At 36.2% G+C, this 25,680-nt stretch overlaps 1 protein-coding gene across 2 annotated transcripts in view; it reads right to left on the bottom strand.

The window, feature by feature from the left end:
- LOC140156878 (transmembrane protein 181-like) overlaps positions 1 to 24,876 on the bottom strand; it is a 73,745-nt gene extending 48,869 nt beyond the window's left edge. Inside the window, exons 1-4 of one of the 2 annotated variants that reach the window (XM_072179890.1) lie at positions 24,233 to 24,876; positions 6,371 to 6,474; positions 924 to 979; positions 416 to 506 (exon numbers count right to left, since the gene is read on the bottom strand). In XM_072179890.1, coding sequence (XP_072035991.1) covers positions 416 to 506; positions 924 to 979; positions 6,371 to 6,474; positions 24,233 to 24,384 — 403 coding nt within the window. In that variant the 5' untranslated portion in view covers positions 24,385 to 24,876. Of the gene's footprint in view, positions 1 to 415; positions 507 to 923; positions 980 to 6,370; positions 6,475 to 17,467; positions 17,627 to 24,232 lie in introns of those variants that run through there. The other variant, XM_072179891.1, reaches the window with a different exon arrangement.
- Between the last annotated feature and the right edge of the window lie 804 nt (positions 24,877 to 25,680).

The following is a 25,680-nucleotide window of genomic DNA, read 5'->3' as shown; positions in this document are numbered from 1 at the left end:
ATGTCTTTCTCTTCACATTCCAACCCGTCAAGGTCTCCGCTCAGCAGCAGACACAACTCGCCTCTCTGAACATAACTCAACTAAGACACTAATATCTTTTGAAAAAAGGACATTCTCTTACACAGCTCCTCGCATCTGGAACAGTCTACCTGTCATCATCAGAGAGTCTACCACATTACCTGCTTTTAAGAAATCATTGAAAACACATTTGTTTCCTGCTTAACTGACTTTGTTTGTCTTATATACATGCCTGTAGGTTCTCATATTTGTAGTTTTATTATGGTTCTTCTTGTTCAGCGCTGCGTTCTTTATGTAGCAGCGCTATATAAGCATTTTGTATGTATGTATGTATGTATGTATGTATGTTGTGTCCTTGTTTGCCAGTGCTTACAAACATTACACACGCCTGCCTTACCTTTTTTCTGTTCCACTCGTATAATTGCTGTTAACCATAATGATCTGTTGAATCTCGTTACCATTGGAGATTGTAGTTCATATGGACCACTCTGTAGTAACAAAAGGCAATTAAAAATAATATTATAAATATCATAGCCATGGATGTCGATCGTGCAGTTATATGTATGTTACAATTTAATATAGGCTTGCCATAATTGAATATTTTCATCAGAAAACAAAAGTCGACTTCTTCTAAAATTACATTCCTTTTAAATCTACATGTATAAAGAGCATAAATAGCACTAATTAATATAGGTATATATGGTACTCATAAGTAGATAGGCTTCTATCTTCTACCGGAATTCATAATATATTGAGTGGGCAAGATTTCATCAGATGTGTCTCTGCCTTCAGGACTGATGAAGTCAGAGACCGAAAGCATTGCAAGATAATTCAAATAGCAGTACAGACTAATAAAGTCCTCCTTCTTTTAACTTAAATTCCTTGATATCAATTGATATACTCACTACATCAGGTGACTTGGCAAGTATTTTCTCTTCACTCTGTACATGTATACTGGGACCTGTAATATATAAAGAGAATCAACAGTACATTACTTTATTGGGACAATAAAGTCACAATATCATCTGTGGTCATGTTGGCCTTATGTATACATTCGGACTCATCATCACACATGTTATAGAAGGTTTGAGGGCTCAAACCCCAGTGGCTGTGTTAGTGTTGTGGCCCCTTACTAGGCTCTTAACCTCTCTTGTCTCTTTCTTCCCTGGTATATAAATGGGTACCGGAAATTGCTGGGATGGTACAGTATACAGACTTGTTATGCGGGAGGAGTGGCAGACAATGAATTTGATACATAGTCTTGCCAATGGGTGTTGCATACATTTGTATATAGTAAACCCCAACGAGTGAAATTCACATGGCGTGCTTGGTGTTCAGGCATGAGACTGCACTTTCCAAAAAAAAATGAAAATGTGTGTGAAATTGGGCAAAAAGTACCAAAAACATGCTGAAATTTGATGGAAATAAGCTTCAATAGAGGCTTTCTTGGGTTATCCAGGGTTGTCAAATCCAACAAATCAAATCAAATCATATCAAAAAATTAAATTGAGTTGCGAAAATTTTGACTAAAGAAACTGAATTCAGTTTTAAAACCAAAAATTGCTACATTTTTGTAGGCCTGAGATATTTCCGAGATCTGTTAATTACACTATTCCCCACACATGGTATATTTTTCACTGTTAGAATATTGACTTATTAATGTGGTCAGTAACCCCTACATTGAATAAGCATTTTTCATGACAAGACAAATCTGAATTCTTAAAGCCCAGGCATAAAGAATTCTGTGCAAATCCAACAGGGAATGTTAAATGTCAAAAACGGAGGTACTCTGTCAATTTTATTCATATTTTATTGATATTGTAAAATGACCTTAAAAAAAAAAGCCAGAATTCATAATTACACAATTTTGGGTCCTCGGCAGACCTCTAAAATAGAGATAACCTGTCAGTTGTTTTCATATTTTGTCGATATTTTTAAAAAGAGGATATTACAAGTATATCCTCAATTTATCAACCATTTTATATTGACTTTAAAATACATAATATAATTACATATTTTCTTAGTCCTCTGCAGACCTCTAAAAGTTTATGCCATGCGGTAACACTAATCTCCTACCTTTTACCAATTATTTTACTCTTATTTGCTGGTATGACATTATAAGGGATAAAGGAAGATTGCATAACTTGTATGTGCAATGGATGCTCAGTCAATAACTCAATGTCATTCACTCCTACAATATATTATGCAATGTCATATTATTACTTCAGGTACTGCACAGCGGGAAATTTTCACAGGGGTTGAATTTTCGCACTTTTCAAGGTCGAATAGGCAGTGCAAATTTTTAACCCTGCAAAAATATTTATTACACATAGTATTTAATGTGAATTTATTTGGAAATGCGAATTAAACACCCACTGAACTGTCCAGAATTGATAAAATCGCAAAAAATTAACACAGCGAAAATATCCCGATTTACAGTAACAGGCGATGAGTGCGACGACACGGTAAAAATCAACAAATCAGTTTGAACACAAAGGATGCATACAGCCATGGTGATTTGTATGTAAGAGTGTAAGGAGACAAACAGAACAAGAGACATATTGAAGATAGAAAGCGAGAAGCATTGAAGAAACTGATAGGAGGGACAATTGTATAGAATTAGAGCTAAAAAGAGAAGTGTGAGAGACATCATGTGTTTCTATACTGAGCAAAGGGTTGACTGGAGATGCGAGGTAAATGAAACAGTCCCAGAAGATATGTATTAAGTGAAGGGTGATACCAGGTGATGTGGGATAACCTTACTGTCAAGTCAACCACCTTTTGGGGTGGGTAATTACGGTTGATATACATGTACTGCAACATTCCCAGTAGCAAAACCATGGGTGATGGAAGTGGATACATCTTTAAAACTGATGTGATGAGCTACAATACCGAGTGTGTGATCCCGGGGGAGGGGGGGTACTCAGTACAAATGACCATACGGGGATGTGCCGCAAACATGATTAGCATTTTCAGCCTTTTTTCAAAATTTTCTCAATTTTTTCGAAAATAGCCCAATTTTTCCTTAATCTAGCTAAAATTTTCAAAATTTTCCAAAATTTTGGGAAAATTTGTGAAAAGTAAGACAATTTGGGTTCAAATTTCTTGAAAAATTGGTATATTTATGGGTCCACTTTCAAATTCTCAGCGCACGTCCCTACCAAAACCAAACTTGAGTACCCCCCCCCCCCCCCGGGGTGGTCCAAATCTGACATTCAACCAGCTTGAAGGTCACAAAAAAGTTCTAGGAGTTTCCATACTTCTGGTCTCCACACTAAATGAACAGGGAGTGAATGGTTGGTTACCTGCCTTTTTTTAAAAGTTAGTAGAAACAACCCAGTTGACGGGGACACAAATTAAAAAAAATACGGGGGTAAAGCGAGGTGCTCAGTATAAACAGCGTTGATTGAGACTGTGAAGGTAGAGAGATAGAAATACGGATACATGTAGCAAATTAATGCAGAGAGAAAGAGAGCGACAGAGCTATATGGATAAGGAAATAAAGAGAGTAATGAGGGAGAGAGCGACAGGGAGACAGACAGAATGGCGAATCTTGATAACTGACTGCACTGCCAAGTTATGTGTGCACAAGATGTTACATCTTATGCTTGCATACATGCATAGGAACATTTTAGAAGGAGTTGAGTTATAGGGGTACTACACCTGTGGTAAATTTAGATTTTTGCATTTTTCTCAAAAATAAAACACACTGGTAACAAAGTTATGTATATTATAGGGCAAGGAATCAATTACTTCACTGAAATTTCAGTGACTCGAGACAAGCGGTTCGGTATATATGATAGGAAATGAGGTACATCCTTGCGGTACCTCATTTCTTATCATAAATAACAAACCGCTTGTCTTGGATCACAGAAATTTCAGTGTAGTAATTGATTCCTTGCCCTATAATATAATGTAACTTTTGTTACCAATGTGTTATTAGTTTTTGAGAAAAATGCAAAAATAGACACAAATTTATTGAGGGTGTAGTACCCCTTAACAATGTTTTTGTAACCATCTCAAGGGGTTCAAATATATTTGCGAGTCAAGTCAGACGCATCGTTTTAATGGATTTAAAGCTAAATACATATCCTCATATTGCTCCAATATTGATGCTTTGAAAATGTTAATGTTTAGAAAAAAATTATGTGCAGGAAAAACAGTATGTCAATTTTTAAAATGCCACCCAGCATATTGGATTGTCACAGCATTGGTAAATCCATTTTATATTGTCACACTTAGGGACAAAATAGAGTACTGCCTGTATTTCTCAGCAAATGCTTGTATATATGCTGAATCTGAACAATTTGCCGAGGCGATGTAACAGGATTAATTTACCATAGCGATGGGTTTAGACCAGGCCTTCTCAACTGGCGGCGCACGCGCCACTTGTGGCGCTTGGAGTCAGTCGAAGTGGCGCATTAATAATTTTTTCACATAAATCTTGAACAAAAAGAGGTGAAAATTCCCAATCTAGGCCTTTTAAAAAAAAACCTCAAAATCAAGAAGCTTCTGGGGGCGCTGCCCCCTGGACCCCCAATAAAGCACCATTGCACCTTACTCGCTTTGTACAAGTGCTACCTCGTCGGACATGTTGGCACTTCATGATCACTAAAATTTTCCAGTTGGCACTTCAAATAAACTAGTTGAGAAGGCCTGGTTTAGACTATTTTTGAAAGTATTGCTCTGCACTATAATATTTTTGAATGTATTGTCCTGTACTAGATGTTACACCATTCTTTTGTATTTGCATATAGATTATCAAAGAACAGGGATAAAGACTGGATCGGAATTCTATAGAATTTTCACATCATGCTGATCACTCGAACCTTAGATTAGGATCTTTGAAAAGAGTGGTAGTCAATCTATCATTGATCCAGGGTCTTAGCTACATGGGGGATTTGACAAATGCCTGTCATTTTCACCATAACTGCCTTTCCAAAAATTGACCCCGACAATCAAAACCAAACATCTGCCCTTTCTGGGGGTTCAATCAGTTCAAATAGCTATTGCTATAGCCTTGAATTCTTTTGTCTGGTCTTGTTTTGGTTCACAGAACTTAAGCATTATTTTTTTATAATTTAGTATGTCACAGGGATTAATTTTGTCCAGGAAGCAATCTGCCTATCCTAAATAAAGGGTGGACTGGTGGCAAGCTAACACCCTGCACTGCACACATACGGAGGTGATGAGTGAAGCCTGCTTAGTGCTTATAGTGCAGTGCAATAAAATTGTGTAAACCCATTGGTATGGTATTTAATCCTGTTACATTACTACTTCTATGGCAAATACTCAAAATCAAAGGTTTGGAGGTGTAACATGTGTAGTGCTTAGTGCAAGTAATAAGCAGGGACAGGCGATTTGCGCGGAACTTTTTTTCCGCGCAATTGGCTATTTTTTCCCCTATGGGCAGGTATACATGATTTGCACTGAAAAAAGAGTTCCGCGCAATTCCGCACAATTTGCTATTTTTTCCGCGCAAATCGCCTGTCGCTGGTAATAAGCAATTAATTAATCTGCATCATAAGCATATATTGTAACAAACATTTTTCGTTGGGCAGGAAAAACCTATATAATTGATGCCCCTGAACATGTTTAAAACAAAAGTGCTTTAAATTAAACATGTTCAGGGGCCAATGACACATAGCAGATTTTCCTGCCCAATGACGATTTGCAGATGTACATGTATCGGTGTAGTGCTTAAGCACTAACCCATTACACACATTATCACAAACAGTCCAACTTTGTTGGAGGATGGAGGTACACTATTGTCCTCTCCATGATTGACAAGAGCGAAATACACACATACAACACTACCAAACTGAAGATGAACAAAATTATAGTGTTATGCCACTTGCCACACAATGGTGATATTTGTGCCACTGCACAGTCCTACTAGAAATACGTAACGGTGACCGAACGCCTTGCAGCGCCTTGCCGATAAATTGATCACTCTGCCACTTTGCTCAAGATGGTAAATATCAAGGAGTTGACTTTGACTTCAAGTCAACTCGGGAGCGGTGCCGCTCATCATGACATATGGCATTGCACGCTATTTTGGCCAATGAGAACAGAGCAGCAACACTGGTTTTAGAGTCAAGCCTCTGCTGCTGAGCAGAGTACCGTTTGGTGACTGCAACTTGCATTAATTGTCAAGCAGCATTATCACAAAGCATTTGCTGCAAAGCAGTAATTAAGCGGTATGACACTATAGTAGGAATTGAAAGCTATTGAAAGATGCGTTCATTCAATTAGAATTCCTACTATAAATGTATGAAACCAGCATTATTCAAATGTTATGGATATCCAATCTAACATTGACTCAATTTTGAGTTAATCTACATGTACTTACCCGCTATTCCTATGAGTACTGTGAGAACAAAGGCAGCAAAGAAGCAAATAAACACAAGCACGAACTGGCGCTTGGTCAATGTGTATAACCGCATTTGAACAGACCTGCGAGCAAAATAGACAACACATATCATGAGCAAATTCATTCTTTCTGAAATGATCTATACTTTGTAAATTTTGTAGCAAGAAATATTCCCATCGGCCATCCAGCATGATTGAAGCTTATAAAAAGGGAGTGCAAATTGGCATGTGTTCACAAAACTGGTAAAAGTCCATTTGAAACCAATTACAAAAATGACAGCAATTTGCAACAACTGTGCACATATTTAAAACTGTATGAACCATGACCAATAACATTTCTATGTATATGTAGAATATGTGGCACTGCAAATGTGACACAATGGTAGTGATGATATAACAAAATATGTACACACAGGTAATTTTCATCGGCAATTATGAGACAATCATGCTACGAACAGGCCTAATGATGGAAATTTTCATTATTCGTGAATGATGACATGATTGTACAATGCCGACTTCATCCTAATTTCATAATACGAATTGTGCGGATCGCATTTATGATATCATATTCATCATCAATGAGCAGTAAACTAATTATAATATTGTATTAATTACCTAGCATATTGGTTCTCAAGTTGCTGCAAAGTTATAAGCTTTCATCAATGTATTTGGATTTTGTTCCCTATATATCTCCCTAATAGCCACTTGCAAAAATGACCAAGGGCCTCTTCTTTGGTTACAGATCAATACAAAGTAGGTAATGGTGCCTCCAACGGACAAGGTACAGATCAATAGTCAAGGGTCATTTATCCGAAAACCTAGTAACTTACATAAACCCTAACCCTTACCAACACCCTAACCCTAACCTATAACCTAGGCCTTTTATAAATCATAATCCATAACATAAGCCTAACATAATATTAGTTATAACTCTAATCCTAACACTTACCCTGGGACACTTACCCCAATTTTAATTCGAACACTTACCCTATAACCTTAACCTAACCCTATTCCTAACACTCTCCTGATCCCTAATGCTATTGCTAGCCCTGGCAATGTACCTCATCCCTAATCCTAACATAAAATGTCCTAAACCTTAAATTTAACCCTTGTCAGACTAATGACCCTTTAGACTGATGGGCTGTTCCCCTTTCTTCCACGTTCTTGCAGTCAATTTTCGCTAAATATACTTCTTCTCACAGTACAGACTTAAAACCAACAGTGTGCGCAAATTTTGTGGCCCATCATTTCCTCTGTATAAACACATCAATTTCACAAATTTTTGCCTGTTTAATTTGGCATTGCTCGATGAATGTTGGATGATTGTTCAGTCAAGAAGACCACATGTGATGACAACTTACATTATCTGCCTAAATGAAGCTATAGACCATACATATGGTCGCCACCACATGGTCACTCATACATAATCATATCCATAAATCTCACATATAATGTAGTATCACCTTAAATCGCATTCCTGTTCCATCTTTCAAAGTGTATGTCACAAGCAAAATTAAATCAAAATTTGCACAAAATTGCATATAATCCACATAGAATCACAAGCTATTGTGTTGTCTGATGAATACATGTACCATATACTGAACTTATTGGTGCAGTAGTCAATTATTTTATGAACTCCCTGAGTTTTCAAATCACTGCACAGTGAAGCAATATAAATGGTGCATTGGACAAATGTCATTATTTGAAAAAGCAAAAATCAGATAAAATTGCTGACATTCTGCATCATAATAAAAATAATTATGGACATATCATCAAAATCACCAATGCATTCAACCGAAACAACATAATATCTGAAACTACAATAACTGGCTGAATAATCTATAGTGAGAATGATTAACTGTTTGTTGCCTACACATGTACACGTAGATTAACAGGTAAACAGGGCAGTTTGTTTGAACAGGGACAGATAAAAGAAATCAAAACAAATCAAGAACCAGGTGACTATTTTTAAATGTGTAGCAAGGATGGATAAATTCCAAAGTTGTCAGAATGCACAATAAAAAGGGGCATATGTTTATTAAAGCACAGGAGGAAAATGCCATTTTGGAAGCCAAAAAACACACCTTCATTTTCTAAAAAAAAAAAAAATTGTTTTTCAGAAAATTCACATTACATTTGTTTCGTATATATTGGAAAATCAAGCGACATCTGAATATGAATTTGTAAGTGGGATCTTTGGCATCAGAGAGGAGGCCATTTGTAATAAGGGCTCCGTGATGAACTGCTTTATGTTTGGAATTAAAAAGTACTACCAGTATCAAAATAAATAGTAATAATAATGTTAAAGAACCAAAAATTATGATAAAATAAATCTATGTAACATTTACAAAGAACTTTATCATGTAAAATAAGCATCTCATACAATGTAGTCAAGGCCATACAAAATTGGAGTAGTGTTTTTCTCTTTTGGTTCTTGTCCCTGCTCGCATTGTTTTCTGAAGTTGGTCCTTATTTTTTATTTTCATTTTCAAGTACATGTAGGCCTATAACTTGTGATTTTAAACCTCCAATAATTTGTTATGAAAGTTAATTAAGCAACACAAATCACTTTCTACCCCACAGTACCATAAAAAAGCACCTTGCCATCTTACAAGACTGCATTGAAAAAGGATGGATTAGCAATGCTAGCAATACCAATTTGCATTCCCCCAATCCCCCAAAACACCTCCCACCCTCAATTCATGACAATCCTCCAGAATCCAGAATCCAGATGAGAACCAAACAATAGTACCCGGGTCCTGTACACAAAATATTTCATACACTCATAGATAGTGGGAACCAATCAGAGCAACGTTAGTAAAATATGAGGTGTGCATAAATGTTACATAGATACATGTTGTATCATTGCATAGAAAACGCACTCCGCGTTGTGCTTTTATAAGTAAATGCATATCACTTGTTGCTCGAGAAATTGAACACAATAATGCACTAGTACAGAGACGTTGATGCACGCATCTAATACACTCCATTTGATGCATCAACAATCAACGTCTCAGTACAGATGCATTATTTTGTACAATTTCACTCCCAACAATTGCAAGTGATACGCATAATTTATTCATCTACAAATATTTTCACATACTGTAATCATTCCAATAAGCGCCCAGGGCGCTTATCAAAGTCATTTTGGGTAGGGCGCTTATTTTTTACCTGGTTTACCTAATTTTCGTAAGTGGTGTTGATTATAGACGAATTTACGTACATGTTATCAAAGGGTCCTGAGACATTCTAATAGCTTTTCTGATGTAGAAAATGTATTGCAAGTCTACACAGGACACTCCAGCTATTTCGCCGTATCGACGTCTATCTGTCACTTCAACATTGATGGTACCCTTTAGCAAATTGGAAATTTCCTGGGTGGGCGCTTATTGGGGCACGGGCGCTTATTGGAACGAATACATTAGTTATTTTTGTGGCAGCTACCTGGAACTTGAAAAGAACTAAAATAAATATAACACAAAATTTTCAACTTTTACATATTCATGGTCATGGTCATAGTATTTTTCAGTTGGGGCCTGAACTGAATGGACACTATACACTAGGATCCACAACATGCTCATCTGTCAGGCCACAGTTCTTTAACCCCAATACATTTACACATTCATTGAATGACCTTTAAAGATTTGGGTACAAAAACTCATACTCTGCAACTTGAGGTCAAATTTTGCACTATGATTGTTTAATTGAGGTTATTGAACTATGCCATTGGGATGAGGTCATTGGGGTCCATAGTGAATTTAGTGATATTCATGCAACAGATCCCAGCGAAGGTTACATGTGTTGAGTACATTGTGATATCAGTATTTATACAGTAATGCCAGATGTTGTCATATTGACATTGGGTATCAGCTTGATCAACTTTAACTCAACATGTCTAACAAACAAAAAATGAAAACAGAATTGGTTAAATTCATGCCACAGATCCCAGCAAAGGTACACATATGCGTTCGCCAAATCATTCAAAGTGAGGACAAGATATAGTTTCCCACATTCAAAGTGAGGACATTTTTTTGGTTCTTGCTTTGTGAATACATGTAGGTGCACTGGATGACACTCTGTCTGTGGGGGAATAGGGGTGGTATGGGTGATTTCCTCTCTTTGTATATTCAGAGATGTCCTCGCTGTGAAAAATGTCCTCACTTTGAATGCGTGAAATACACTAATTGTCCTCGCTTTGAATACCGGGACAGACACACTTTTATACTTATACACACACTTATACACATACATCCTCTCTTTGGTAAAGGTACTGTACACACGTGTGTTTACTTGTGTGATATCATTTCTTATCAATGTTACAATGTTTATAGTGTCAGGGATACCAGATGTTGTCATGTTGATATGGTACATCAGCTTGATCAACTTTAACTCAACTAATCATAATCAGTAAACAGAACATGTCTACAATTAAAACATAAAATAATATGCATACAATCAATTAACAAGTCAAATTCTGATTGTTTCCTTGTTTTTTGTGTTGGCCGTCTCTAATCTAATCTGCCAATCTCTAATCACAAAATTGATAGTTTGGCTGAACCCGTTCAGGTCCAATAATACTTCTCTGAAAAAACATGAATTTCAATTTGCCATGTTTGGCTAAGTAACAGTACAGAAACAGTTGAACACATGGGAGCAAAGTGGCAGATCGGAACGGGTTCCGACTCAGAAGGTTGATGGTTTAAGCCTTCCTGAAAGGGAGGAAACAGCGTGTGGTGGTAGGTGGTGAACATTCCCAATGGTCTAGTGTGGAATCCGGAGTTCCCCAAGGAAGAGTTTTAGGCCCTTTATTATTTTTAACATACATAAACGATCTTCCTGATAATCTCCATTCAAGTGTGAGATTATTTGCAGATGATTGCGTCACTTATAATAATATTTCATCTGCCCAGGATGCTGAAACGCTCCAAAAAGACCTTGAGTCTCTGTCCTTGTGGGAAAAGCGCTGGCAAATGAAGTTGAATGCTGAGAAGTAATTTGTCCTCCGGATTCCAGCTTCTAGATCACCGCTAATTACCAAATACAGATTGGGTAATATCACACTCCAGGAAACAAGAACTCATACTTATCTTGGGGTGGATATCCAGGATGATCTCAAATGGAACACACACATAAATAGAATCACATCAACAGCAAACAAAACCTTAGGTTTTGTCCGGCGTAATTTGGGATCCTGCACCAAGGATATCAAGTCTTCAGCCTATATGACCCTGGTACGCCCCACAGTCGAGTATTGCTCGGCTGAGTGTGACCTATACACCCAAGACCTTACTAAAAAAGTAGGTAAAGTCCAACGAAGGGCTGCCAGAATGGTCAACAAAAATTATGATTGGAAGACAAGTGTTCAAGGACTCATACAGGAGCTGAAATGGGACAATTTATCAACAAGAAGAAAAGTGAATAGAATTGGCATACTACACAAAGCCATAGGGGGGCACCTCGCTATACCGGTACAAAACTACCTGACGCCAGCCCAACGGCGTACCCGCAGATCAGGATCAAATAACTACATCGAACAGCACGCAAGAATTGACTACCACCGTTACTCATTTATTAACAGAACAATAAGGGATTGGAATAATCTCCCAGACACCATTACATCTTTATCCAACCCAGACCACTTTAAAACGCCACCATTGACTATCTCAAGCGAGTGCAGGACAGTCAACTGAAGGACCAAGTTATACTGCGCACACCACACCCCTGCTTGTGTTATCTCGTCAAGGGAAGTTAAGCAGTATTAACGAAGAAGAAGAAGAAGCCCCGGCGACGCCATCGTGTTGTGCCCTTGAGTAATCTCGATTACTCCTCTCCACCCAGGTGTATAATGGGTACCGGCATTCTTTAATGCTGGGAAGGTAACAGACTTCCTATGGAGGAGCTGTACGATCCACCTGCAGCAAAATTACATGGAGGAGTCTGGTCCAATCACCAATGAAAGAGAGATGGGCACTCTGTTCACTGTTTAAATTTTTCCCAATAAGACCTAATTTATTTTTTGCAATCATTAGTTGAGCAAAGATTTCTTCATTCCGATGGCTATATAGTACAGTACAGCACACTAAACCATGGCGTCACATACACAGCACTTTTTGGTACTCCCGGTTGGAGCCGGTAGTTTCAATTATTGGAACTCAGTTTGGGATAAGCGCTCAATTGGGCAATGACGCTTGGTTTGGTGATGTCGCTCGATTCAGCAATATGTCGCCCAATCAGCCGATTTCATATCGCCCAATACGACGAGGTTCTCAAAATCATTGAGACACATGTAACAAAGGCAATTGTGCAATTTAACAAAATTTACTTTTGATATAGAATCTCACCGGGTCAAAAATATCTATTGACTAATTGAGGAATTCTTCTGCAGCATAGGACTAAATAAGCTAGCGAATTGGGAAAATAAGTGGAAAATGCAGTGCCATCCAGACAAGTGTCAAGTCATCACCATTTCCGGTATTAAAGAATCTTACCATGAACAATTACACCATGCATGGTCATCAATTAGAACATGTTGATCACATGAAATATCTTGGCCTTTACTGTATCTCCAGCGTTGGAAATAGCCTGTATCGACTATCGCATAGCAAAATGCTATTTTATCAATTTGCTACACAATTTTGGAGTTGAGTAGCATTTTTATGACATACATTGTAGACTACACACTGAAGTACTGTATGTGAATGTACCCAGAGAAAAGTACCGAAAGCAAATTTTGCTATGCATAAAAAAATGCTTAATTCCAACACTGTGTATCTCATGATCTTCGCTGTATGTTGATTACGTGGTGACTAAGGCAAATAACACTCTGAATTTCCTTTGTCGCAATTTGAATGTCAAAAACCGCAAAGTCAAAGTCAAAGCCCAAGCCTTCAAGTCGCTTGTCCACTGTTTAAAGTATAGTTGCTTGGTCTGGAACCCTCATACTGATCACCTCAACAAAAAGCTTGAGATGGTCCAGCGCCATGCAGCAAAATTCACATAATTACACAAATATTGTCGCACCCAGGGGTAGCGCTAGAACTAAACACTCCAGTGTCCGTGAGGGACCCCAAACAAATGCAGCATTTAGTATGTCTGCAATAGCGCTAGATTGAAAAACTGGGGGGTCTGCAGGGACCCCTGAACTTGCAGAAAATTTAAAACTAGCGCTACCCCTGGTCGCACCGACAGCGTAACTGGAATGCTCAAAACTCATTCGTTGCATACTCTGTCACAAAGAAGACAGAATGCAAGACTTTCAATGTTTTATAAATTGCATCACAATCACGCTGTTGACCCCGGTCAGTTTATCACATCCAATAACCTCACCACACCAACACACTCCAAAAACAAACTCACATACCACACTCCCATATATATACTGATTATCATAGAACCAGCTTATTTCCCTGCCCTATCCGGGAATGGAATCTTCTACCCAAAGCAGTCATCAAAGCACCATCACCAGCAGCTTTTAAGGAAGCCCTAAACAAGTTGGACAAAATAGCATGTCACGCACACACTCTGTGTCTGAGCCTTCATCAATGAAGTTGACACTAATTTGGAAGTAGAAGGTAAATTTGGAAGAAATTTACAAAAGAAATTGTATTTTGAAACATGCAACATCGCCATTCACTTGACTTTCGTCGGCTTTGGGGAATTCACCAAGTCGCCATCTGAAAATAGGTCCGCAAATAACTGATACATGTTAACATGTACCATTTGCATGGATTTGTGGATAAACATAGCCTCATCTTTCAGATGCAAAAGGATAAAAAACAGTACTATTCTGAAAGAAATTGCCCAACGAGATGCTGTAAATTTGGAAGGTCAAGCCCTGGGTGAAGCGGTCAATTTACACAATTGTACGTATGTATATAAGGGCATTCATGACCATGGCATGACGTCATGACGATGCTTTGTGGGCTTGAGCTGCAAAGTAATTCTGCAACTTTGCACATCAATTTACACACTTAAAACTTACATGTACTGGATGAATAAAGTTACATATTAATACATAATATGTTATATGTATATTCTGATATTCTGACTTTTTTGAACAAAAATTATGCATAAAAATATTACATTGAATGTCGCCAAATTTGCCAATGTCGGATCATGTCACTCTATTCCGCGATCGCCGAATTGAGCGCTGTTCTCGTACTGAAATGACTGAACAGTGGTGAACTGCCACAGCTACAGCAGTTCTAACAAGAAGTGGCTACGGGACGCCAGGTAACTTTAATATTGTTTAGGTATGCTAGGTGAATTCAAATTTGCCATCAAACTGCATCATTTTACATATCAAATTAAAGCCCTTGAGTAAAGAAAGCCAAAACTGAAAACAATTTTGTCATAGCACTTTCCGTAACAAAGTTACATCTTGTTAAAGATTGACTTTCATCAAAAAGATTCTGCTAGCAAAATTCCCCAAAATGGCATTTAGGGGTGTTTCTAGATCTTAGTCTCATGGCGATAGCAGCTTTTTTTTTTAATGGAACTGCTATCAAAATCCCTCTAAAATTCCATGTGCGAAGTCCTGGCTCATCACCATAAAAAATCATATGGGTCAAGTGAAGTATAGAAAACATATTTACCGTATTGTTTGTAATAAACGCTCCCCCTCTAATAAACGCCCCCTCCAATTTTTCTGTGAAAAATTGACAAAAATGCAAACATTTCCATGCCATCCATCGCATATCGTAGGTAAGCTTAAAACTTGCAACAGTCATGTCAGTCACGATCGCTAAATTGAATGGACAAAACCTGTGATGACTCAACTCCCATCCATTTCATTACCTAATTATGGTAGAATTTCACTAATTCCATGCACTTACAGGTGTAATTTTGTTGAATTCTACGAAAAATATCATTTTCAGTGGGCGCCGCCATCATGTATAGTCGTAAATCCTCCTTTTAATAGGAGCACCATCGGGAAATTGAACCCGATTTTCAAGCTTTTTTCAATGACAATTCACTTCCAATAAACGCCCCCCTTTTGGGAAAAATGCAACGCCCCCGGGCGTTTATTACAAACAATACGGTATGTAGGTTTCCTTCACCGGCCTGTTCTCGAAAAAAATTCAAATTTCGATGTAAATATGCATTGTGTTTGGGCCCCGGTCTCGGCGAATTTCCCTGCCTAGCAAATGTGTTAACTAAGGTTTGCCTGGGTCTGGGACATATTGTTGTTACATGTACACAGTGTAACTTAAGTACTAAGTGCTTATCCATTGGTGTTGACCGCTATCCCGGACCGCTATCCTGTCAATCGACATCTAATTGGGGGGTTAGGATTAAGGTAAGGGTTAGGGTTAGTGTTACGGAGGTTACCTGGTGTCCCGTACCCGTGGGCCGTAGCCGCTTGTTTTGTAAAACAAAAATTCTCCACACGTTCATCTACTGTATAGCCTTTTATTATTATCATTTTTATATTATGACCTTTTTGTGACATGTACATGATGGTACATAGGCTAGTACAAGTATACATGTATAGCGGCAGGTGTAAAAGACAGAATGCAGAAATGACAGAAAAGACAGAAACAACAGAAATGAGAAAAGACAGAATTTGCAAAAAGTTGAGGAATTTAAGTGCGAGTTCATTAAACCAAGGAGTTTCGTACATAACATGTATTGTTTAACGAAATCTCAAGTGATATATACATTGAGGTAATATATAATCGGGATATTTGTAATTAGTATTTTTTGGGGTAATTTTTAAATTAAATTAAAATTTTATGGTTGCCAAAACTTTATTTTTTGAATGCTGTAATAAATAATAAATTACTAATTTGTGACCCCTCTAGAGCTATTAAAATCAAATTGCCTATGGCCTAAACATAGGTTTAACATCAGCCATTAGTATTCTGAAGGATAATCAGGGAGAGATGAAACCTTGACTCTCCACCACCAGGGTGCTTCCTGTAACTTATGCAATGCAGATATGTAAAATCGAATCCCAGAATGCATTGCCTATTTTAACTAGGTGTAAAAATATGTTATATGAAATAATAATTCTTTTTTCTGATTCCCTCATCAATTAAACACCAAACAATAAACAACAAGAATACAAAACATAGGCTACACCTTTGACATGTTTGAGCATTATAATTATTACTATTATTTGTCCCTATTATTATTTTGTAATCATCGTGCTTGATCATTTCCAGTGGAGGTAGGCCTAATGGGATATCTTGGCCCTTTCTCTTCAGAGTCATGGCATGCAAATGGAAACCCCCATTGTTTACTATAACAAGTTTAACTTTCATCATTGAGGTAGCACATGTAGTGTTTACCATGATAAACATAACATAATGCAAAATGAAAACATGACATGTTGATCTCATCTGGGATTCTGAGATTGTGGCCTACAACTACACTGTTTCCCTGGCCACTCAGGCGTGGCGCACCCGCACCTTATGGGGTGGAACACATTCAACACAACACATATTGCGTCCAAACTCACAAACAAACATCTATTTAGTATTAAAAAACTTTTGCACAACATGACTACAAAAATTTTAGAACTCCTGAAATGAAAACTCAGTAACTTCATTTCTGCATTTCCTGGAATTTCTGTTGTTTCTGTCGTTTCTGTCATTTCTGCTTTCTGTCTTTTACACCTGCCGCATGTATAGTACTATTAGTATTACTATAGTGGGAATTCCAATTGAATGAACGCAGCTTTCAATAGCGTGACGAATTTTTGCGGACACTGCGCGATGTACGCCAGCGTGTGCGACTGTGCGTGAGTAACGCGGAAGTGAATTCAACCATGCCAACGCACTTTCGTGATTGGATAGCATCATTGTATCCAAGGTCGTATGCTCGCTTGTAGTTTAAAATACGCAATATACGATCGCGGTTGGATCGAGTGCAGCTGTTAAAAGCTGCGTCATTCAATTGGAATTCTTACTATAGTAGTACTAGTTGATTTAAATATGCAGTACTGTCATGACTCTAGTTCAGCTCATGAGCTAAACATGAAATAGTGCATGCCTGACGAATTCTGCTCTCTCTATAAATAGAATGGAACTATAATCCATAAAATGTGTTGTTATTATAATCTTGTTGCACTTACGAGTCGAGTCTCATGATTCAGAAATGTTATCGCTAATATACTCTGCCCTGTAACTCTCAAACGTGGAAATCTTAGGCCAGCAAGCTACTTTTAATCTATGACCATTTTACATTCCACGGTGGCGAAAAATCATAACATGGCGATCTTTAATTGCCAGTCTCTTGCACACAATAACAATTATTGCTTGCATATAACTTTGTGTGTGTTGTCATATCAAAGCAAAAGTCAACATCGAGTGTAAGAGATAACGTAAATATAAAGTTAATTTCATCTGATTTCATGAATTATTTTCTTAAACAAAAATAATAGGCCCCTATATGGAATAATAATTTGATTACCAAAATAAACAGCTATTATAAACTACAGACAGAGTAAAACAAAAGTCCCACGAATCAAGATCCGTGTCATTTTGGTTATGCATTGTAGTAGTACGGTATACCCGCGGTAGTCATTTGGCCTGAAATGAATGAGCTAAGGGACCGTTCACAAACACTTGTAAGGGGGGGGGGCTGATGCAAAACGGACTGCCATGAAACATTTTGACCCTCCTAAGGGGGGCCCTGAAAAAAATGGCCACAAATTTTTCTGGGAAAATTGAGTTTATATGCTTTTCTATGGGGTTGACCGATAATTTTCATGTCAAAAAGGGGGGGCCTGAAATTTTCGAGGTCTGTAAAGGGGGGGCCCCGAAAAATTTTCGCGATAAAATTTTTTTGCATCAGGCCCCCCCTTACAAGTGTTTGTGAACGCGGTCCCTAAAAATAAACAGGTTGATTCTGCTGACAATGTGCTATCTTAGGTAGGCCTAGACAGCACAGTAGGCTTTCCATTTTTCCCATTCTCCTTTTGTGTAGTAGACTATGCCTACTTTTTTTAGCCTATTTATGCTACATTATAATAATTTATATAGGCCTACGCCGTATACATGAGGGGAGGGGTATTCGGGATTGAAGGTCTGGGCCGGATTATTACGGAAATTCCGCACTTGAAAGCCTAGTGTTAGGCCTACTACTATATCTGTAGTACTCTGGTGGACGTGAGTATCTTGAGAGCTGTAGTTTGCTATCTACTGTAGATAGCACTGGTCCAATGTGTGAAAGAACTCGTATTTTTTATATTTTGATGTGCAATCCAAACATGTTGGATTATGTTGATTAATTAACACATTTAGGCCTATCAAATTTTACAATATCTAATGATTGAGCATGATGTACGATTTCCGTTAAATTTTAATTTTGTTATTCTATATTCAAAATGTTGAAATAATATTAGTAATCTAACCGGAAGGGTTGATGTCCATTTAAAGCTGAAATAACAAGGTAAAGTGAAAGAAACCCCACTGGTTAACATGCAGTTCTATGGGAGGACATATTATCATAATTTTTAAATTATGACAATATGTCGAACTTTGCTCTGTTGACCTACAAAGACAACAAATTTGGCCGATTCCATTTGTGTGCAAGTTGGGACATGTGTAACATTACAAATAGGCCTATGCAAAAAAATCAGGTTTGAAAAAAATTAACCGATTTCATATTATAAGATCGTACATTATGGCTTTAACAAAAATTATGCAATGCGAGTGTAGAATTCAAAGCGGTATATAATATGTTTTTCTAACTTGAACCTGTAATGATAATGATATGCACGTTCCGGCAATTAGTGACAATTTCATGTTTTAGCCCATTCCAAACATGTGTGAAGTTCCGTAATGATGATATTAAAAATAAATTAGTTTATCTGCTATTTTCTGTACATTTTGAAAAAATAAAAAAATGAATAGGCTCATAGACATCAAATCCTTTGAAAACCCTTTGCTCTGAAATCTGTGACGATAATCATTTGACGCGGTACAAACTGGCAAAATGTGGCCCAACTCGAGCGATTAAGCCAAATCGGGCATAAAGCGTTTGAACTTGAACTATAGGAAAGACACCAAGTAAAGTTTTTCTGTTAGCCTAAATATTACTGATAATAATAGCATATCCCATTTTATTTACGCCCATAACTTTTTTCATTTTTTTTTCTGTAAAGCAAAAATGCAATTGCTTATCACTAAAGATGGTTTTATACGCAATTGATATGCACGAAAATGTCAAAAGTGGCCCAATTCGTTTTCTGGATGGACGATTTAGTTTGAGCATAGCGTTTGAGCCCGAACTAAAATTTAGTAAAGGAACCAAGGTAATTTTTCTGTTAGCCAAGATGTTATATTGATTCCACTGTATAACATTGTTACCATTATACCATGATCTCTTTTATTTTTCTGAGAAGCGAAATTGCAATCCCAGGGGGGGGCACTTCCATGACAGATATGCATCATGTGCCTCGGGATAGACCCCCTTTTTCAAACCGGCTTGTACCCAATGACCCCCTTTTTGTGTTATGGTCCTACCTATTACCCAATGACCCCCTTTAAAAAAATTCATGTACTCAATGACCGGTGACCCCCTTTTTCTATTTCCTGCTATAGCCTACCCAAAGACACCCCTTTTAATTCCCAAATTTAGGTGGTATTTGTGTTCTCCTCCAGGAATAATGAGATTTTTCACATTTCCAAGGTGATAATCTTGGCTATTAATGATACTCTTTTGGCAATCCTGTACTCAATGACTCCCATTTTACTTTTTGTTACCCCAATGACCATCCTTTTTTTTTTTTTTTATACCGAATGACCCCATTAGTTGTGTACTGAATGACCTCATATTTTGTAATTGTACATTTGACCTGAATGCCCCCTACTTTTAACATGGCCGAGGCACATCCCTGCCATTTCAGATAGGGAGTGCCTCCCCCGGGATTGCAATTGTAAAATGTTATTGTTACAGTCTGTTCACATGTACACGTTGTAATCATGGTAATATTGCATTGCCAAATCACCGGAAGTCCATGGACTGCCGCACTTTATCAACCCTAAACATGATAAATCCTTAACCTTTATGTCCGCTCAGATGATGTTATCTACGGTAGATAGCGCTCGATGTTGCTGTAAATAAAATCTCGGTTGAATCTAATTCTTGCATTTTGTGAAACTGCTATGTATTTCACTGCTTGCCGTCATAGCCAGCAAACACAAAAATGTTATATTTTGGGTTTTGGTTCAGGTAAAAACGTTTTAATAAAACGTTTTAAAATGTTTTGTATGAAAACACACTACAACAATATTTTTTTAATGTTTTCAAAATGTTATTGTAAACTATTTTTGCAAACATTTTTTGCCAAATAATTTGTCAACACTTAAATAATATTATGTTAAAATATTTAGCAGTAGGTTATCAAAAAATATTTTGGAATGTTATGAAAACGTTAAATAAACCCTTTACATACCGTTTATATAACCCGACATTTAAACGTTTTCTGACAACCTTTTATAACCTTTTGCAAATAATGTCGAAAACGTTTTGTGTTTGCTGGGAGGCTATATACCGTATCATTTATCAAGAAAAATCTACCTGAAGTCGGGCATATTCAACTGTCAGTTTTTTACATGATTGTAGCATTTATCAGTTGAAGTGTTTCCAAAACAATATGCAACAGAAGAAATTATTGTCTTTATTTTGTTATATCTGAAAAGCAATATATCCGACGTACTTCCAACTAATCACATCACATAATACATTGCTACAAATTCAAATTAAGACGAAGAATTTTTTTTCGATTTGTTTACATACATGTATTGTAGATTTGTGCATTATACCGGCCACTGATTTATAACTCGTACATTATTGTTGAGGGTGTCATGTTCATGCACTTCATCTCATTACATAATTGTAGTTAAGGGTGTTCATGCTCAATGTGTTAATTAATTTCCAACATAGGGCCTATATCACATGTTTGGAATGGACATCAAAATATATTTGTAAAAAATACGATTTTTTCACATTTGGGATAGATATCTGACCAGTGCTATCTACAGTAGATAGCAAACTACAACTCCTCAATATACGCGCCAATAGTAACGTTAAACATTTCAAATAATTCTCTTAGCTTATTTCGTTTGCCAAATTATACCTTTCAATGATGATTTAGCATAATCAATTGATTATAATGATAATCATGATAATGCTCGATACACCCCCCACACACACACACATATAAATATAAAGAAATAAAAATACTTTGCATATGAGTTGCAGGCAGTTAGGAGTGAAAAAGTTTAGTTTTCACAAATCTGCCAAATCTGACACGAAGTTAATGCCACTCCAACTTAAGAATGCAAATATAAATGCAATTTTCTTGTTCCTGATTTGGAATTATATACATTGTCGTTGTTAATTTCGTGCCTCTCTATATCTCCCTCTCGAACATCTCCTGCATTGGGCTATTCCAGTTAAAATCCACACTACCCCTGTGGAAGATTTTGGAAATATATTCCACAGGGGAGTATGTTTTCAAATGTAATTGGTCAGAGTCAATCATTTTGAAACCCATACTCCCCTTGTAAAATGGCTTTACCTATATCTTCCACAACTGGAGTGAGTATTTCAAATGGAAGTTACCCAATTATCTATTCTATTCAAAACTTATGCTCCTCTGTGGAAGACTTTAGCTAAATCTTCCACAGGGGTAGTGTGGATTTTAAATGGAATAGCCCATTATATTGTTGATTTTGATGTTGCAGAATGTGAATAAAAAGGGACTTGCATGGAAAATCAAATGCTAATGTTGGTTTCAAGTTGAAGTTGAAGCTATACTAAAATACAAGAGTCTGCCAGCATAATTGCTTAGCGTGACGTCACAAGCTTGAAAAAGAGGCAAAATAACATGGTGATATGACATCATTAATTGCCAACTGGAAAGAAAAGCCCGACTACCAGGCTCTATGATGACAGCTGTGTCATAGCATAGCATGCAACGATTGGGCCAATTATTTAGTGGTGATCATATGTTTTTGTTTAACACATTATTTTCTCTCTTATTGGCTTTCGCTCTGAAGCTTTCTTCTTAATTTCTTTATCTCAGTTCCCCTCCGTCAAACATGGCTAACTGATAAATAAACTTATCATAAACATTAGGTTTTCTGGGTTTTTTATTTGATATAATTAACGATTATATATTGTAAAACTTTCGAAAATCATTCAAAAAAGAAATCAATTCAACTATAAAACACAATATAACGGTGAACAAATTATATTGACAATAATTCTGTGTCGTTAGGTTGTATACCACTATAAACCTTGACCCACAAATAGACAATTTGTATATTTTACCGCGATAATTGTATTCATTGTTTTTTAATCAATACATCTGGCACATAATTTACACATTAGCTTCCATGTATAACCAAAAATATTACGCCGTAAAAAGCAAATAAAAAAACTACCTTTGTTTTAATATAAATCTACTTATAAATATTTATCTATTTTTTGTCGATTATTTATTTATTTATTTATTTATTTATTTATTTATTTATTTATTTATTTATTTATTGTCTATACTTTGAATTTGTTTCTTAGCTCACCTGTAATGGGGTTGAACACTTTTAATTCCAAAGATAGTCACCTGTGAAGTAAACTTGTTTTATCTATTTATGTATGTATTTATTTATTTATTTATTTATTTATTTATTTATTTATTTATTTATTTATTTATTTATTTATTTATTTATTTATTTATTTTTATTTTTTTCATTCATTTATAGTAATTTCAATACTTGTAGATCAATTTACCTTTTTAAATATTTTTTATTTAATGCCCTGAAATAATTTATTATTCGAAAAAATAATATTATTTTATATATCTTTTATGTATAAACGATTCATGTGCTTTAATTATCTAAAATGAATAAAATCACCATAGCAATATTATTAATTGAATGACGCATGACCGAGGTATATCCTAGTCGTATTTATAACACAGCCCCTTCACACACCATTAGCTGTGCAATATTACCATGACATTTAAAGTCGCCATGCTGGTTTGAATAGCAGTTAGTGCTAAGGCCAGTGTTGTTATACCCATGAAATACGCTAGGATATACTATTAGCCATATCAGCTTTCAAATCCAATTTGTGAACCACATATCATCAGATGTATTGTCTTTAATTTTCTATTATTTTATTTTTGATTAGCGTAATGGCTAAGGACGGTTTTTACCGGCTTTTTTTTTATCTCGCAGGTGGTTATTTTTACATTGTACACAGCAATTTCAATGTCAATGTGAGATACAGGTGGTATTTCTCAAATTTACAATATAGTACTGATATTTTTAATCTGCAACTGGTACTTAAATAATGAAGAATGTGTTCGATAATTTATTAATTAAAATGGCAAATGATTACATATGTATAACATCCTATTGTTTTTGCAGATATCTCTTTTAAATGAGCATTTCGGTATCGGTCTTGTTTACCACAGAATCTATACTCGTATAAAATACAGATGATAAATAATGGTGGCTAAGTAAAGGTCAGAAGATCATTATAAAATCAAATGTCGTAGAGTAAACATGTCTATGCATTCACAACTGCATGTATCATGTGCAGTTATATACGTTTTTCTATTAGCAATTAATGAATTCGAAAATAAGATAATGTTATTTTAAAATCATAGCATTAACTGTCATTTAGTTCACAGCTGTTTATTGATGTTATTAATTGACATTAGCAACATCCAAATTACTACTCCATAACAAAACTATACCTTGCATGCAATAGCGCATTCTAGTGACATTAATTATTTGAAATCACACACGCACATCTGCAATATCCATCATATATTTTTTTCTTTAAATTGAAAATTCCATCATATTCACTAATAACTTACCTGTACGATCTGTCATGATAATACTTTGGCACAATAAAATCCTGGGCAGCGTTATATAAATTAACAAGATGCGATGTGACGCCTTTTAATTTCCCTTTCCAATCTGGCGTCACAAAGGCAAATCCTATCGAATCTGCTGGCGGTTCTTCCATCTTTAATAATTCCGTCTTGATTTAGTATATTCCAAATATCCTATACATACGTTATATACATTCCAGACTGAGTGCAAGTGGAATTTTTAAAATGGCGTCGCACTTAAAAGTAGAAAGATGCGTGTGAGGAGGATACTGATGATGATGATGTTCGGCGTACACACAAGTTGAGATTTTCTTGAGCTTCAACGCGAGCAGAAACAACCATCTCCCATGCGAATTTTAATATATCTTATACAAAGGCATGTATATAGAGATCCATATACACAAATTTCCCGAGGTGTTCCGGTGGGACATAGTAAATTTGTGTGGTGTTACAGCAACGACAGACCTAAGAAATAAATAAATGGTATGTCAGCGATTTATAAATAGCATGCAAAGCAATCTTAAAACAGGTCTTCTCCCTCAGTGCGGTAGCATGTGTTTTTTATTCACAGATGAAGTCTGCATGCCCTGACAATTAATATATCTTAAGTGTTACTAGATCAAATCACCCATAACACTTTATGCTCATTTCAGTTTCAAATGATAAGCAAAAAAGAAACCAATCAATCACAAAGATAGTGGATTTTGCATGTCAGTAAGAAAATTTTGAATTAAATTTTTACAAATATTTTAAAAACATAATACACGATATGAAAAATATCCATTGTATAGATCTAAATTAAGAATGACTATTTCTCTTTGATCAATATATCTACTTCGCTCTGTATGCGCTTTGTGCGTATGATAAATTATTCATAATTTGTGCTGTAGTGCTTCACCATAATCATTAATTATACACACTAGCTTCCCTCCCTATGTGGGTGTCCCCGAGACAAAAGCAAACTGTATTTATGTTTGACGTCATTGAATCGTACAAAGAGTAACACGGTCATCCCGAGATGAAACAAAGACACTAATTAGAAGTCGCATCAGTGTGTTGACACTATGTTCAATTTAAAATACTTCATTATCATTTACTTATACAGCTTTATACCAGTCGCAGTATAGAAACAGCAAGATTAGAAAATAATTTAATATATATTTTATTAATAGTATATACTATATTTTACTTAAAAAAGTAACAAGGTAATAAGTGAACAACAATGTTAGAAAATATTAGGTTTGTATTTAATTATTGAATATACTATCTTATTTTATAACACTAAGAAGATAAAAAGAGACCAACTGTTTTTGAAAATAATTTACCACTGGCAAAGAATAATAAGCCAACATAATTGTCGACTGTTTCAAGTTCAAATACATTTGGATCAGGGTTTTCTACCACTTAAGGGTTATATTATATAATCAGAT

This window comes from Amphiura filiformis, chromosome 7 (genome assembly GCF_039555335.1).
Source record: "Amphiura filiformis chromosome 7, Afil_fr2py, whole genome shotgun sequence".
Lineage (NCBI taxonomy): Eukaryota > Metazoa > Echinodermata > Ophiuroidea > Amphilepidida > Amphiuridae > Amphiura > Amphiura filiformis.
This window is presented reverse-complemented; position numbering and strand designations above follow the sequence as displayed.